The sequence below is a fragment of the Oreochromis aureus genome, linkage group 22 (genome assembly GCF_013358895.1).
Source record: "Oreochromis aureus strain Israel breed Guangdong linkage group 22, ZZ_aureus, whole genome shotgun sequence".
Lineage (NCBI taxonomy): Eukaryota > Metazoa > Chordata > Actinopteri > Cichliformes > Cichlidae > Oreochromis > Oreochromis aureus.
In genome coordinates, this window is record NC_052962.1 from 21,398,299 (window position 1) to 21,413,070 (window position 14,772).

Genomic DNA, 14,772 nt, shown 5'->3' on the forward strand with positions numbered 1-14,772 from the left:
GAAGTAAAGGTTTTGTTTTCTGACTGCTGTACATTACGAAACTCTTTCATTTTTATGCTCACATAAATACACTGTAATTCGAAATTTACCATCAAATCAACATGGTACTGCTTCAGTGCGCCCTCGCATCTGTCATTCAGAGGAATGACAGATGCGAGGGTGCCTTTAGTTTTAGCTTAGGAAATCTGCCTGCCTTATCACTCATTCGCTTTACGATCAGCAGTGAAAGACAAAAAAAAAGTTAGACCAGGAGATAGCCTAACAGACAGGCTAGATGGTGGGGTGGGCTGAAAAGGATGACACAGCACTTCAGACACGATCTTAATTCTCTCACAGACGAGCTAATCTTGACAGTAACCCTCCAAACATCACAGAGGTAGAACAGAGACAACAGACAGGACTGCACAAACACTTTCAGACTGCAACATCAGGACAAACGTGGATCTGACAGGATGCATCTTTACTCAGTATCTCTCTTTAATTACAAGACTGCTGTTGCACTGAGTGCTCATTGCTGTTTTTCCTTTATATTCAATCTTTACATTTTTTTCTGTTTTTTAATCATTTTCTTTGGTTTCTTTTGTGTATTTGTGGGCTGAGTTTGTCCCAAAATAAGGGACAAACGTGCCATGGAGCCGCTTCTGGTACGTCGCAACAAAACAAAAAGTATTAGTAGTAATACGGTATCTTAATGAGCTGCATTCCATTGATGTTCTATTTCGACCCACGTGAGAGGATATTTCCTTAATGAGATCAGGGTGAGGGTAAACTTATTTAAATTACCCTTGAGTTTCTCGCAGTTTTTCATTCAGACCAGTGAATACAGAATTAGGCCCCTCTGAGGATTTTTGAGTGATTTTTTTTTTCTTCTTCTTCCCAGTCTGTCATCCTTTCCTAATGTCTAGTGTCAGCAGAATATTACTAGAGGCAGAAATCAGCCTGGTGTGCTTATTTATTTCGGCTATAGAGCAAATAAAACAGCCCGTGGTGTATTTTGATATTCAAATGCAAGGACTGATATTCAATTTAGAGGGAATAATAGTTTAGTGTGGTATAATAATCAGCTTATTTTTAAAGCATCAAGTAGACAACAGTGCGGCACTGTTCTCTTGATTACTAATTTCATTAGGATGATTAAATTACGAGTGGAAGAACATAATTCTATTTGTGTTATTTGGATGATGAATATAATATCAAAATGATTATCTTTTTTTAACTTTGCATGTTGTGGTTTTGTTTTTTATTTATGTGGTCTTGTGTGTATATGTGTATATGTTTTGCTGCTCTAATTAGTCAGCGTTCCCCTCATCTTAAGAAAGGCTCTTTGCAATGAACACAGGTTAAAAAAAAGAAAATTTCCTGAATTCGCAAGAAATTTAAACAAGCTTTTTTATTCAAGAAGGCTTACAAAGTCGACTAGTCTCACTGTTTTGGAATTAAAACTCCCTTGCCGCGTTGTTTAAGATACTTTCTGGGTTTTTTTTAGTGTTCTGCTCTGACTCTTGTTGTAAGACAATTGCTGGTGAAAACTGATAAAAAAAAACAAAACAAACTTTTCTCTTATCTTAACCCCCCCGCAAAAGCCAGACAACCCAATTAGGTGTGACAAACACTGGCCAAGTGATAATACTGCCCATTTCTGTTTTCACATAAACACCTTCCCACCCAGGCTGTCTGGGCTATCTGGCTAACATGTATGTACATGTGTAGTCTGTATCAACAAACCCAGCAGGTGGTTGGTGTGCAGCTCTGTGTGTGTGGATTTGTTAGAGTAGATACTTTGTTGCTTTGTTGGAGCAGCTAATTTGACCATCTGGACTATTAACAGTACAACAGAGGGACTGGTTACAGTATCAGTTCTGTGTACACACAGACAAACACACAAAGCCCACAAAAGTGAACCCACAAACATATACATACATGCACATACACGCATGTGTACATGGGCACAGACTGACACACAGACAGGCTTAATGCTTCACTGACGAGTTAAACCAGTTAGAGAAGAACAAATTAGCATCTGAACCAGTCAGAGCCAGACTAATTAACATACAGTACACATTCATATGTGTAGAATCAAACCTCGATCATGGCTCTCCAACCTGTCAAGGAAACTGATGGATCCGCGATGTCCCGAGCCACCACGCTGTGCCTAGCTCAGAACATCGCCTCCCCATCAGCTCATACAGTATTTAAGGCAATTACACACAAACATACAATCACATAAACGCAAGCAAATAAGGAAAACGAGCAAAAAAATCAGTGATGTTTAAAAATGTATAATTACCAATCATGCAAACTAATTAACAAGAAGCAAGGCCATCATCTTGGTGTTTTTGCACGTACGGTATTAGTCTCTCGCTCTCGTATTAACACTTATGTGCACTTATATACTCATGTCCTTATACTGTGCAAAAAAATGCATGACTTTGAACCTTCATCTGCATATTTGTGAGTGCATGCGGGGTGTTTAAACTAGGTGGCAAACATAAAAGTATATAACCATCAACACCATTATAGCACACAGATAACTAACCTTCAAAGAGTTGCATAATGTCTGTGCGTACGTGTGTGATGTGAGATGAGAAGACCGAATAGAGACGCTATAGTAAAGAAGTGTGAAAGAAAGTTGGACTTACATAAAAAATAAATCCATGTATCAAGTTAAATGTTGAAAAGTGAAACATAGTTACTGAGCTCTATTTGCTGGTAATAGCTCTGCTTTTTGTGCATATTCATAGAATGTTGAAAGTTATAATTGTAGAGAAAAATGTAATCCATATGGCCAAATCGGTATTACAGTGGATGAAATGACAAAGGAACCACAGTTCCCTTCAGGTTCCCTTCAGGATGCCTATTGTGTTAGTTTCCAAGGTGACTTATTCTTATATGTGGGTATTTCAAGTCAGAAGGAACTGTGGCTGCCCATCAAAAAAGTGCACTACATTAACAGGGAAGCTGTTGTACTTATTATGAGTGCATCCTTGTTATTTTGGAAAGGTTCTAGATATAGACTGAAATATGTAACGGAAGTTTACTTTCCCACCAAATGTAAAAGGTAATAAGTCATCACACTTTATGACATAATACATTTTATAAAGTGCAGAAATACATGAAATTGTCTTGAGAGATTTTTTATAAACCCAACAATGGGTTTGAGACCTCAATGATTCATTTATAAAGGTTTGCAGGCTGTGAGAGAAGAGAAGAGAAGAGAAGAAGAGAAGAGAAGAGAAGAGAAGAGAAGAGAAGAGAAGAGAAGAAGAGGCAGGAGTGGGCGGTAAACAATATTAACTACAGCTGATTCACATTCCTTGAGCCTAAAGCAAGACCAAAACAAACCATGATTAAACTTATCAGAACAAGCAATGATTAACTATATCAAAGCAAGCAATGAAGAAGTGGGACAGCATGATCAAAATGCATATACAAAATATCAAACAACAAAAACACGCAGCAGTCAAGCAGAACACAAAAGCACGGCTCTCGTAAAGGCTTTCCAACACATTTGTGAGTTTAAAAAGGTCTCATTTTCACATCAGTAGTCAATTTCAGCATTATGCTTTTGTAAATTGTTGCAATTAAATGTCATTTAATAAATAAGAGACAACATTAATTTTGGATTACTAATAATAAGAAGCACAAATGTGTTGAACATAATAGCCCTTATTAAGAGACAAACTTAACAAAAGTAGAACCAAATTAAAAACAAACATAAAAAGCCAGTCCAAGCTAACCAAGCCATTGCAAGTTAGTTCATTAGCCAAAGGGACATTAAGATGTGAACTCACATATTGAAAACTTGTTGCTGGAGTCTTTGCCAGGGAACAATTTAACGCCCCGCGATTTAAAATCTACTGATCGCTTCACTGCAGAGGAGAACAGAATACAGAAAAGAGAAGGAAAATCAGAACAGATTGGATAAAGTGGGAAAAAAAAAATTTTGACCTAAAAAAAGGATTTTTTTCTTTCTTTTAAATGGCAGATTCTTCTCCCTCACAAAACTGAGAGAGAGAAGAGCAGAGCAGAAAAGAAAGTTACAAATGCAAAGTAAACTTGAAAAAATGGTGGAAACAGACAGCTAAGGGGGCACGGAGAAGGCGAGAAGCCGAAAGGGGAAAGAAAGTTGGAGAAATGGGTTCAACAAAAGCACCATTCAGGATTTTTTGTTCATAAGAAGCTTAATCTTTCTCTCTCTCTGTCACTCAGACACATACATCAGAAGTGAGGTTGTTTTTGCTGGAAGCCCCATCATATTTTGAACAAAAGCTGGTAAAGGAAAATTGCAGCTTTAATCAAAAGGACAATGATGCAGCTCTGTAATCAAAGCATTCCGATAATGGCACGTTACAAAATAGATGGTTCCTTTAATCAGAGTAACTCCCAGACAAGAAGGAACAAACTGAGGGATCCCTGTCGGCATGAGCTCTGTTTTCTAACACTGGTGACATCATTCGATTGCAAGGTTGGCGATGTTGTGCGTGTGCATTGGTACAGTTTAGAACATATGATTACAAGGTATAGAAGCCAAATTAATGGGTTAATTAGTGATTTTATAAAATAGTAACAAAATGAAAACACTATGCTAATCTAATTTTGACTACTTTCAGAGGTGATTTTTTTCTTTCCTGTTCCACTTTGTTTAAATAAATGAACACATTATCAACATAAATAATGAAAACACAAATACATCTTGTCCTGAATGACAAAGTACAGTGACAAATCACTTTAATGAATGTCTGATAGAGCGGCTGACAGATATTGCTGTCATTAAGACTTGACTAATCCACTGAAGGATGACAAATGGCGAATGAGTTAATGCGAATGCTATACTGTACAATGATTACACATATGCACATACATCACTGCTATTATATTAAAAGCAGTTCTATTACATCATGTGTATTTTATGTCAGCAATAATCCCAATGTTATTCTCTATGTAGATACATGAACATATCATGTGTTAGTGATACATGTCTGTGTTGTCCATCAATGCTCCAGGGATGTATTATTGTGTTACCTTACCAGCAGGTCAATTTCAAGTGGTCCAAATGATAGTGTTGTATCCACGCCAAGAGTCAGAGATATCAATCCTTATTTACAATCAATGCTAAGCACTTACTTAATCTTAAAATATGGATAATATGGTCAATACATTCTCTAAGCAGGGCAAAAATAATACTGTATTCATGCCGTTATCACATTAACACATTATTACTCTAAGTCTAAACACCAGCAGACAAAAATATGGGATAGATGAAATGGTTTAAAATAGTTGTTTAACTCAAACATCTGCCTCACACAGGCCTTAAGACCAGTCAGGGATCCCCATGTAACCACTGGTTGCTAGAGAAAAGTATGTAGTTTGCAACTGGTTGGCAAGAGGTTGCTGGAGGACAGACTTTTAAATTATGTATCAATTTGTCAAACTGATCACGAACAAATGTCCATTTTCCTTTACATTTTAGAACAATTTGTGCCATAAATTCTCTCATTAATGAGACTTCTCCAAGCAACTGAAGTCTCAGAGCTGCTTAGGGCTGCCTCTGTGCACCACACATACATAAATGCAAAAACACTGACTCCACAGCAATCCACCTACACAAAGAGTTTCATTTATTATTCCTGACAGCAGATTTATAGCTATTTAAGATGGGGGTGGGGGTGGGGGTGGGAGGGGTTCTTGATATCTGATATAATAGCAGCTATCACTTAGATAAAAAGCAGATTTTATAGTTTTTATTTATATAATATAATCAGCAGTGTTTTCATGAAACCCCCGCTCTTCCTAATATTTCAAAGTCATTATTTTTTATAAATATTCTGGAACAACAGCTGTATTTTAAAATGAGGCTAGCAAGAAACCATGATGAGAGTGAAGTGAATACATTTTCCATTCCACTGCATACAGACATGACATCAAAGATTTAACGACTTTTTCTGACATTGGGTGGCTTATTTGATGTAGAAAAGTCGTATAAACAGTATAAAACACAAAAGGGAAAAGAAACAATAAAAGTGCAGAATTGGTGTTGCTGCCTTCACATAAAACTGATGTTTGAAAATGTCCTGATTGTCATGAATTAAGAACATTAACTGGCAAACTTGTGCTGCTTTTGACAACCGGGGAAGTTGCAAAACAGATCAAAGTCTTACAATCATGCTTGAAATGCATCCTCTTCGGTTTGGCAGCCGAATATAGGAGTCTGGGCCAAAAATAGTTAAAAGTCAAATTTGTTTTTGCCTGTGCAGATTCATTCAGTGTATCAAGCCCTGTTAATATGCATCATAAAACCTGTCCTGTGTGACTATGTATCAAAGTTAAATACGCCCATGTTAATATTCTAGCCTAAAAGCAGCAGCTTTACTGCAAACAACAGATGGAAGGGGCAGATGCATTTATGTAAACCATATTTATGAAGTAAAGTATTTCATATTAAGAAAACTACATTCAACAAGCAAAAGCACAACCAAGAGCTCATCTTAAGTTTCACAGCAATAAATCAGATGCTGAAGCTACATATACAAAAAAGAGAAGGAAAAAAATCAACTGAACCATGTTGTGTGGGTGTGGTGTGGGCCTGATGCTTTTCAGACCCAAGTTAAAATCTGTTTTTTTTATTCCTTGAGCACAACAAAAATAAATACCAAAAGCTACAGCCACCTTGTGCAGAATCCAGATCAATGAGTCACCATTTTTTTAACATTACCAGTCTGTTACCTACAACACTGTCTGTTTTTCATACAGTAGTTCTTAAAACTGGTAGTGTGGAGCAGAGAGAGTCTCTGTGCCAATGATTCAGAGAGATAGGCATCAAACACTTTGATTGAATTTACCAGCTTTTGGACTAGATGCTCATCTCAGGTATTTTAATGTACCTCCATGGGAAAGCAAACATTTACCGTTGTCTAGACTGAAAGCTAGGATTTATAACATAGATGTATCTGTGCTTGTTTCTCTACTCAAACGTTCCCATGGTTAATGTGAGACTGACATGAGGAATTTTAAATAAAACTCACTGAATAAAAAGTCAAATAGGTGATGTAGCTGACATGTACAAATGACTAATAAATAAAAAAGACCGAGTAGGCAGAGCTTTTGGAATAGTCTCCAACTCCAACTACGCTTTGCTGACTCTGAGGACTCCTTTAAAAAGCAGTGAAAATAAGTTTTTTTTAATAAAACTTTGTTGTTTTCTTCTCTGTATCTTGCATTTGTGTCGCTATTAAGTGTATTTTTAAGTTATAATTTAACCCTTTTTTATTCTGTGATGCTGTACAGAGCTTTGCGCCTGTGAAAAGCACAGCAAATAAACTTTATGCTGCAAGAAAGGTTAAAGTAGTACCTATTATAATTAGAAATTATTAGATTTAATGATGCACTTTATAAGATTTTTAAGTGCTGCGTTTTCATATATGTGAAGAACATATTTGAATTCATATGTTTAATAGCTATAGCAATTGCACAGTAAGTAAAATAGGTGGCCTGCGTGTTTGCCTGTATTAGCTGGGCACAAGGAAATAATGGAAATATTGATTTGGCAGAGTTGGTTGGTAATGCTGATTATATTCTTCTTCCTACACCTAGTTAATAATAATTTGAATATGCGCAATTAGGGAGCGTAATTAGAAGACGTGAATGATTATCAGTACAGTAGAATTGCTATTTTGTAACCACAGATGAGCAATACTATAACATCACCAGAGTGTGTCTACGCAAACAACTCACATTAATTCAACAAAGTACATTCCTAGCTAGCCTTACAGTAATGACCCCAGTGCTAACAGCCCTTTTGATACAGGAACAGCAGAACACCAACTCAATAATGAAAGCCAGCACTGGTAAAATGCAAGCTCCCACAATAATATAAAAGATGATTAAGGAGTAGTTCATAGATTTATGAGCTCATATGATCCCCCTGAGGCCAGCAGTGTCTCTGTACTCAGTTTGACTAATGGTTCTTAAGCTAAGGCTGACAAGAAAAAGGATTTGGGGATTTATTTACACAAAAACCAAATTGTACGCTTTACATGTGCTAAATGCTCTCCTCTTCCTTGGCTGTAATTATGCAGAGCGCTTAGAATTTCAAGATGTGTGCACTTGATCACGAGCAGGTTTGAGACACTGTTGAGTCATATCAAAGGTACCATGCAGTCAACAATATCAAATATGTCAACCTCCCTGAGGGGTATACTGTTTCACTGCTAGAGTTGACTAATGTTTCTGCACCACGGGTTGACTGGAGTTTCTTTTGTACTGATTGACTTATTTTGTTGTCATAGCACTGGCTGACTGATAATGCCGTCAGTTGTTCATTAAGGGCCAATCACAGCCCTGCAGACACAGAAACTCATGAATACGTAATGAAGAGAGATGATGGAGGGATGTGATTGGTGGGCTGTGCCGCGGGGAAGGAAACAGATTGCTCGTACCTGACACGTGCACAGACAACGGACAAACGGGCGTGCGCACAAACATATGCTTAAATCTAAGCAGACGCGCAAACTGCCACGAGACGTCGTCATACAACAGACAGATCTGTCAGCTTAAGCTGGACACTTGTGCAAACAGGAACGCACACTGGTAAATCCAAAGAATTGTATACAGAGCAGAGGACAACAGAAATGGCGAGAATCCACACACACACACACATGCACACGCAGAAACCAGACGCACATTTATACTCTTAGCACACACACAGTGACACACATATTCTCAGCCAGGTGTTGAGGGTGTAAGGTTAGGCATTAAAGCACAGAGCCATGCAGAGAAGAATGTCAACCGAATACTTAAATAATAATGTAACTGTTCAATATTTGTTAAACATCAACTATGCTTGAGGCCTTACTTTCCCTATTGGATTGGGACAGCTTTAATATAGAAAGACTGAACACAGGATCATAAAGACTTACAAAACAACAGCAAATAATGGAGGGGAAATGCTGGTGAAATAGGGCATATCTTGTGCTTCAACAACAAATTAAACATTTCCAGTAAGCAAAAAGCCAATCAAGTGTATGCCTTGCCACAGTATATAGGAATTACGGTGCTGTTTCTAAGTAAGTACACAGACACAATCTCTCTACAGCACAGTAATACAGGAGGAGGCAGAGTAGCTCAAAATTCCTCATTCACTTTAACAGGCCGACAGGGGGCAGACAGGCTAATCGCAAGAAACCAAATAAATAATATGGTAGATGAAGCCTTTGCAGAGTTTCCTTAGATTTAATTTGAATTGAACTGGATTACAATTACATTTTCATTCACGAGGGATCCTGCTAAAATGGATAGCCTTTCTTTTATTTTTTGTACTAAAAAAAAACTGTCACAGGTTAGGGTTGGACTTAAAATCCCAATAAAATGCAGAAACGGGAAGATTGTGTGACATTTTCATTATGCTGATGCAGGAGTTAAAAATGCTTTCTAAACATTAAAATTTTGGATGCAGAATCAGCCTATTGATTTAGAGGTGCTACCTAGAATTCAAACAGCATGACCAGGGAAGGTCAAAGAGAACAGTCACGCAAACACTCTCCCTCCGTTATGTCTTGAGGATTCATCTTTATGGATTACTCACGTTATACCTTAAACAAGCTAAACTGGCTAATTCCCAAAAACTTAGGCACGACATTTCCTGCAGACTACAAAGTGGGATAGTCTCTTGTGTTTTGCCATGAATATAGGGGTCTTACTGTTACTGAAAGCTGCACAAGTTCAGAATTAGAGCTGATTAGAGCTTCTAAACCAAATTAACCTTCTACAGACTTTACTGTGGCATCATGGTTTGCCTCCAACAAATATCTCTAGTCTTGGTTAAGCATTTTCATTAGTCTCATTACTAAACAGAGCATCTCGAGGAACAAAGAGAATAAACCCACCTAGCCATATTTTGGCAGAAGTGTATGGAAAGCCAGGTTGTCTGGAAGCCTTTTTATGATTGTTTGGAATCTGTCATTACAAAAATTTGAAAATGCACCAATTAACAGTGTGATACCCCTGGACTGAGAGTCAATTTTATTCTGGCAAAACAGAAAGTACCCTGTGCAATGATGAAAAGAGAGAGGAAAAAAGACCCAAATTCAGAATCAGGGCAGGTGCGAGCATGTCAAAGCAAAATTAGGAGGAAAAATGAAAATTCATGTATGTAACACATTTAGAAACGATAGTATGGTATGGACTCTCAGATCACCTTCCCCGTGAATCAGACCATTTTAGTAATAATTAGCTTCGCCTCTGTTTTGTGTGTACCTACCCATTTTCCTAATATAGTGAACACATTTTCTTGTATGTTTAATATATTTTAAAACGGGAGATTTTGCAGCATTGTCAGGATCTCTCCACCCTCGCTAAAATGTTAATGCTCATTAATAAGAGTCAGGCATTACTTCTCACTGTTCAGACTGAAATTTGTACAGTAAATGGAAACCCTGGCAAGTATTCAATTCACTCGATGGCTTGCCGACGGGCTTGTGATTGGCTGACCGCCAACAATATTAAAAATATGATTGACTGGATATGGATAACTTTGTGAATGACAATTAGTCTACTTGAATCTAGCTAGTTTCTATATCATGGAAATATAATATAATAATTTGTTTCAATGGGCTACCTGAAGGGCTCCCAGGACTCTTATATGTTTTATAAGTTCTTGCTGCTGTTGGAATTTATTAAGATGAAATTATAAAAACATAAAAATGTTGAATGAGAGTAAATTTCCTGAAAATAGACTAACTAAACAGAACTGCTTTGTCTGCAAAGCCAGTGACAGTAGGTAGCCTACTTTCCTTCATTTCCTTAATGTGTCTGTCACACTTGTCACACAGATGGCTTTTGAATGAATGAAGACAAAATACATTCACCTGTTTACTGGTGAGACAGCATGAAGAGTGGGTGAGTCAGGAGTATGTACTGTTTTGCTGGCTGCTTTCCTTTTCTTGCATGTCAACTCCCTTGCTTTGTATAGATTGCCTTGGAGTAGCTCGGTACTCCAAGGCAATTGTTTGAATGGATTACTGAAGCATGTAAATAAATGATCAAATGCAGCTGTACCTGGAAGCGGGATCGTTTGTTTTTCTAGGAGTGAGCCAACTGTGCAGTCCCCTAGCTTAGCCTCTCAGTGGCTGAAATGGCACAAAGTCATTATGGTGCCAATTTTACATATTAGCAAGAAATAAAGAAAACAACATAAAAATAAAACCAATCAATGAATAAACAAAAACCAAAAAAACCAAACCAAAAATCTTGGCTTGTCTATGGTGAGTTGGTAGATTACATACAGGAATACAAACAGGAATGTATAATAAAAGTATGAAACATTTAAAGGTTGATGTAGAGGTGTGCAATGAGTGACTGCTATTATAACACATTAATTGCACAGGTTTATTAGACAATGTTAATAACTATGTCAGCTGGATTTCAAGCCTGAAATCCTCAACACCCATGTCAACTCCCTTGCTTAAATTTTTAATTTCTATAATGTGTAGAAATTAAAGAGAGCTTGTGCATAAATTAGGCAAATGTACAGTTTTGAGTAATTACAGTTTAATTATTTTAGCAAATGTGCTAGGCTCGATACACAAATTTCACCAGAAATACTAATGACCTTCTACTGTATGTTCTTTAAAATAAGGTAGGCGACTTCAGACCAAACATGCACCTGTGGTTAATGTAAGCAAGCCTGCTGAGAAAATGCAACATTTAGAAAAGTCAACTTGGCAAGCTAATACAAGGTGGACTAATCTGTTAGCGGAGTGGAGAGTCACCCTGTTACTGTGGTACAGTCCAAACTAGTCCCTGCTGGTCACTCTTCCATTCTATTCTTCATTCATTACATTGTATTGTGCAGTAAGCCAAAAGTTTTAGATGACAAGACCCTTTGCTTTACAGTAGGTTAACACCATGACTTTTGCCAGATTTTCTTTAAAATTACAATCAAGTACAAAACTTGGAATATATTAAATTTGTATATACTTGGAAAACAACAACATCCTCACTAGTTCATAAATGTAGATGTTAGAAATTAAAGGGCAGCATTGTCATCGTTATTGTTATTTAAATATAGAACTTGTTAGACCTAACACTTTATGTCTATAGACACGTGAAAAGGTAGTACTAGCTGCTGTCTTTGACGAACTCTTTGAGCACTGTCTAGTTAAGCAGTTATTATAAGGTCCATATTTTTGTATTTGATGCCTTTGTTTGTGGCTGACTGACTGTACCTTAGTGGCTGCATTGCTGAGTAGAAATGTGACTCACTGGCTGACTGAAACCATATGTGGCATCTGGCTCACAAGATGTCCCCATTTTTTTTTTACCTTATTATACTGCGAATGTTTTTCTTCAAAACACGTGATCCTGAAAATTCTGAAAGTTAACCTATTTAAATCCTAAATTCCCTGTAACGTTGTTTGATTATTGCAATTTTTCTTTGGCCACTGACAACTGAGGGTTTAATTGACAACCTGATCCACTCGTCTCTAGCTTCGAGGGAGAAGAGCTGCTCATGTTCTTTTTTTATTTAACAGGGAAGATGACTTTGAACTTCCTATTTTCAGCTTTAGCCTCGGGTGTATTTCTAGGGGGTAAGAACATACTGTAATGCACTCAGTCACATCTAGAAGATGGCATGTTCAACCATAGTCACAATACATAACAGTGGAACAGCTGGGTTTCAGAAAACTTCTTCGACTTAGTCATTCATGCAAACTTGGTTACTCTTCCTCTCAGCAGTAGTCTATTTTCAAAGAAGAAAAAAAGAGTTCTCCTATTTATTATTTCTTGTGTGAATTTGAGCGTTTTGTTGTCATAGAGTTGGCACAGTGCTGCAGTGGTTGGCACTGCATCAGCAATCTGGTTAAGCAAGAAGGTCTGGGGGTTTGGGAGTAGGCTATGAGACCCTTGCAATGAAGGGATGTCCTGGGATGTGAATGTTTGTCTTTGCCAGTTTCTTGGTATTGTTGTTTGTTGCTTTTTAATTAATTAATTAAATATGCTATATATGGGGAATAAATAAGACACTGCAAGAAGTTAATAGTAACTCTACTTAAAATCTGCTTAAAAAAATCCACCTTGATTACTTTGTTCACTGTAGCTGTCTTAAGGTTTGAAACTGTAATTGCAGAATTTAGCAAATCTCCTCCCATTTTATCACCATCTATTATGATTTCACCTCACATATTACCCATTGTCTCGAGGTTAAATTAAACACAAATAAGTTACTAAAGTACTAAAATGTAAAATATTTGCTGTTTCCATATTCTGGACATTGGGTATTGGTGTATTGCATACTGTGATTTCATAAATGTAAATAGAATCTAGTTATTTACAGACCAACTACAAGACCCTTATAATCATGCTGGTTTAAATCTAAATCAGTACCAATGGGACAAACACAGTGGATGTTTTTGGAAAGCTTCACATCCTACAGTCCACAGTAGAGGCCAAAACTATCAAAGTTGGACACTTTAGTGTGCCAACAACTCAGATTAAGACACTTACTGTACTTAGCTTGAGTCCCAAGATGACATGTGACATGACATTGGATGCACTTAGAGTACCTCCCATCATGGGAAAAAAAACATTAAATTTGAAGTCGTCTTCTACAGTACAAAAGTCCTATGTTCGGATTGAACAGCGTGTTTAAAACTAACGCCAAAATCACAAATTAGTTTTCTTTATTAGGGGAACTAAATCTCTAAATGCAGTTTGGTCCTGAGGTGAATAGCATTCACATTTACCCAGGGACGCTGTCATAGCTGAATAATTGCCAAAGTTCAATTAAACATGCTAATGGATACTTAATGTGCTTGTATTTAGCTGTGAAGGAGACAGTAAGGAGCACACAGATAAACCATGACATGAGCTGTTTTCACTCAGGCACACGCAGCTATGAACTCTTCCTCACAGTACAGAATGTAACTGTATGACTGAGCAGAAATTTAGACCAAATTTTGTTGGATATTACATCGTCTTTAGATCGCAAGCGAGAACAGGTGAGCTGAACTCACAGGTAGAAGGTTGAGGCCGGGTGTTGACCCTCATTCGTGCTCTTCCAAGTACTTTATTGAGTATTTCCAAGTATTTCCTGCTTTGAGCTACATCACAAGGACAACTGCAAATGATATCCCAAATGTGTAAATACTAAATAGAATGAAAAAAATATATTAAAGTAAGAACCTATAAAAAAAATGCAAATTATTTGAATAGAAGTGATTTTTCCCTTTAACACGAACACTCTCCTCTGAGAGATATGTGAATTGAAATGGTTCATTCCTTTAATTTAGGTCTATCAACATAAAGCCTATGGCATGTTTCAAAACCTTGCCACTGTGAATCATTCTGAAGCATCAATTAAGCATTTAAATGGGTAATTAACTTGGTGCATTTGGTTAAGCCATGCACTGGAGCTGCAGGCTTTGCGTCTCTAAATACACTAATTTATGAATGGGCTTTTCCAGTGTCCAAGAAGCATGAACAAAGCTATCCACACACACACACACACACACACAATCAAGCACACATGCACTCACACGTACTTCCTCCCTCTGAAGTGGTCTACAATAGCCAGTTATGGCATTATGATATAAAATATTCTTAATTTTAATATTTATACATATTTGATATTTAGCCCCACTGTAATTCCAGACTTTTCCCCTTAAACCTCCGATTCCCCATGGCTCTGTTTCTCTTCTACCTCCCAATTTGTTTTAATAACATCTCTGGATTTCCTCACTGTTTTACCATCCTCACTCTCTGACTTCCTCTTTTCTT

The 14,772-nt window shown here is 37.2% G+C and overlaps 1 protein-coding gene across 1 annotated transcript in view; it reads right to left on the minus strand.

Moving 5' to 3' along the window:
* LOC116322741 (CUB and sushi domain-containing protein 3-like) overlaps positions 1-14,772 on the minus strand; it is a 374,565-nt gene that overhangs the window by 137,067 nt on the left and 222,726 nt on the right. Inside the window, exon 7 of the mRNA XM_039605961.1 lies at positions 3,792-3,869. Coding sequence (XP_039461895.1) covers positions 3,792-3,869 — 78 coding nt within the window. The remainder of the gene's footprint in view (positions 1-3,791; positions 3,870-14,772) is intronic.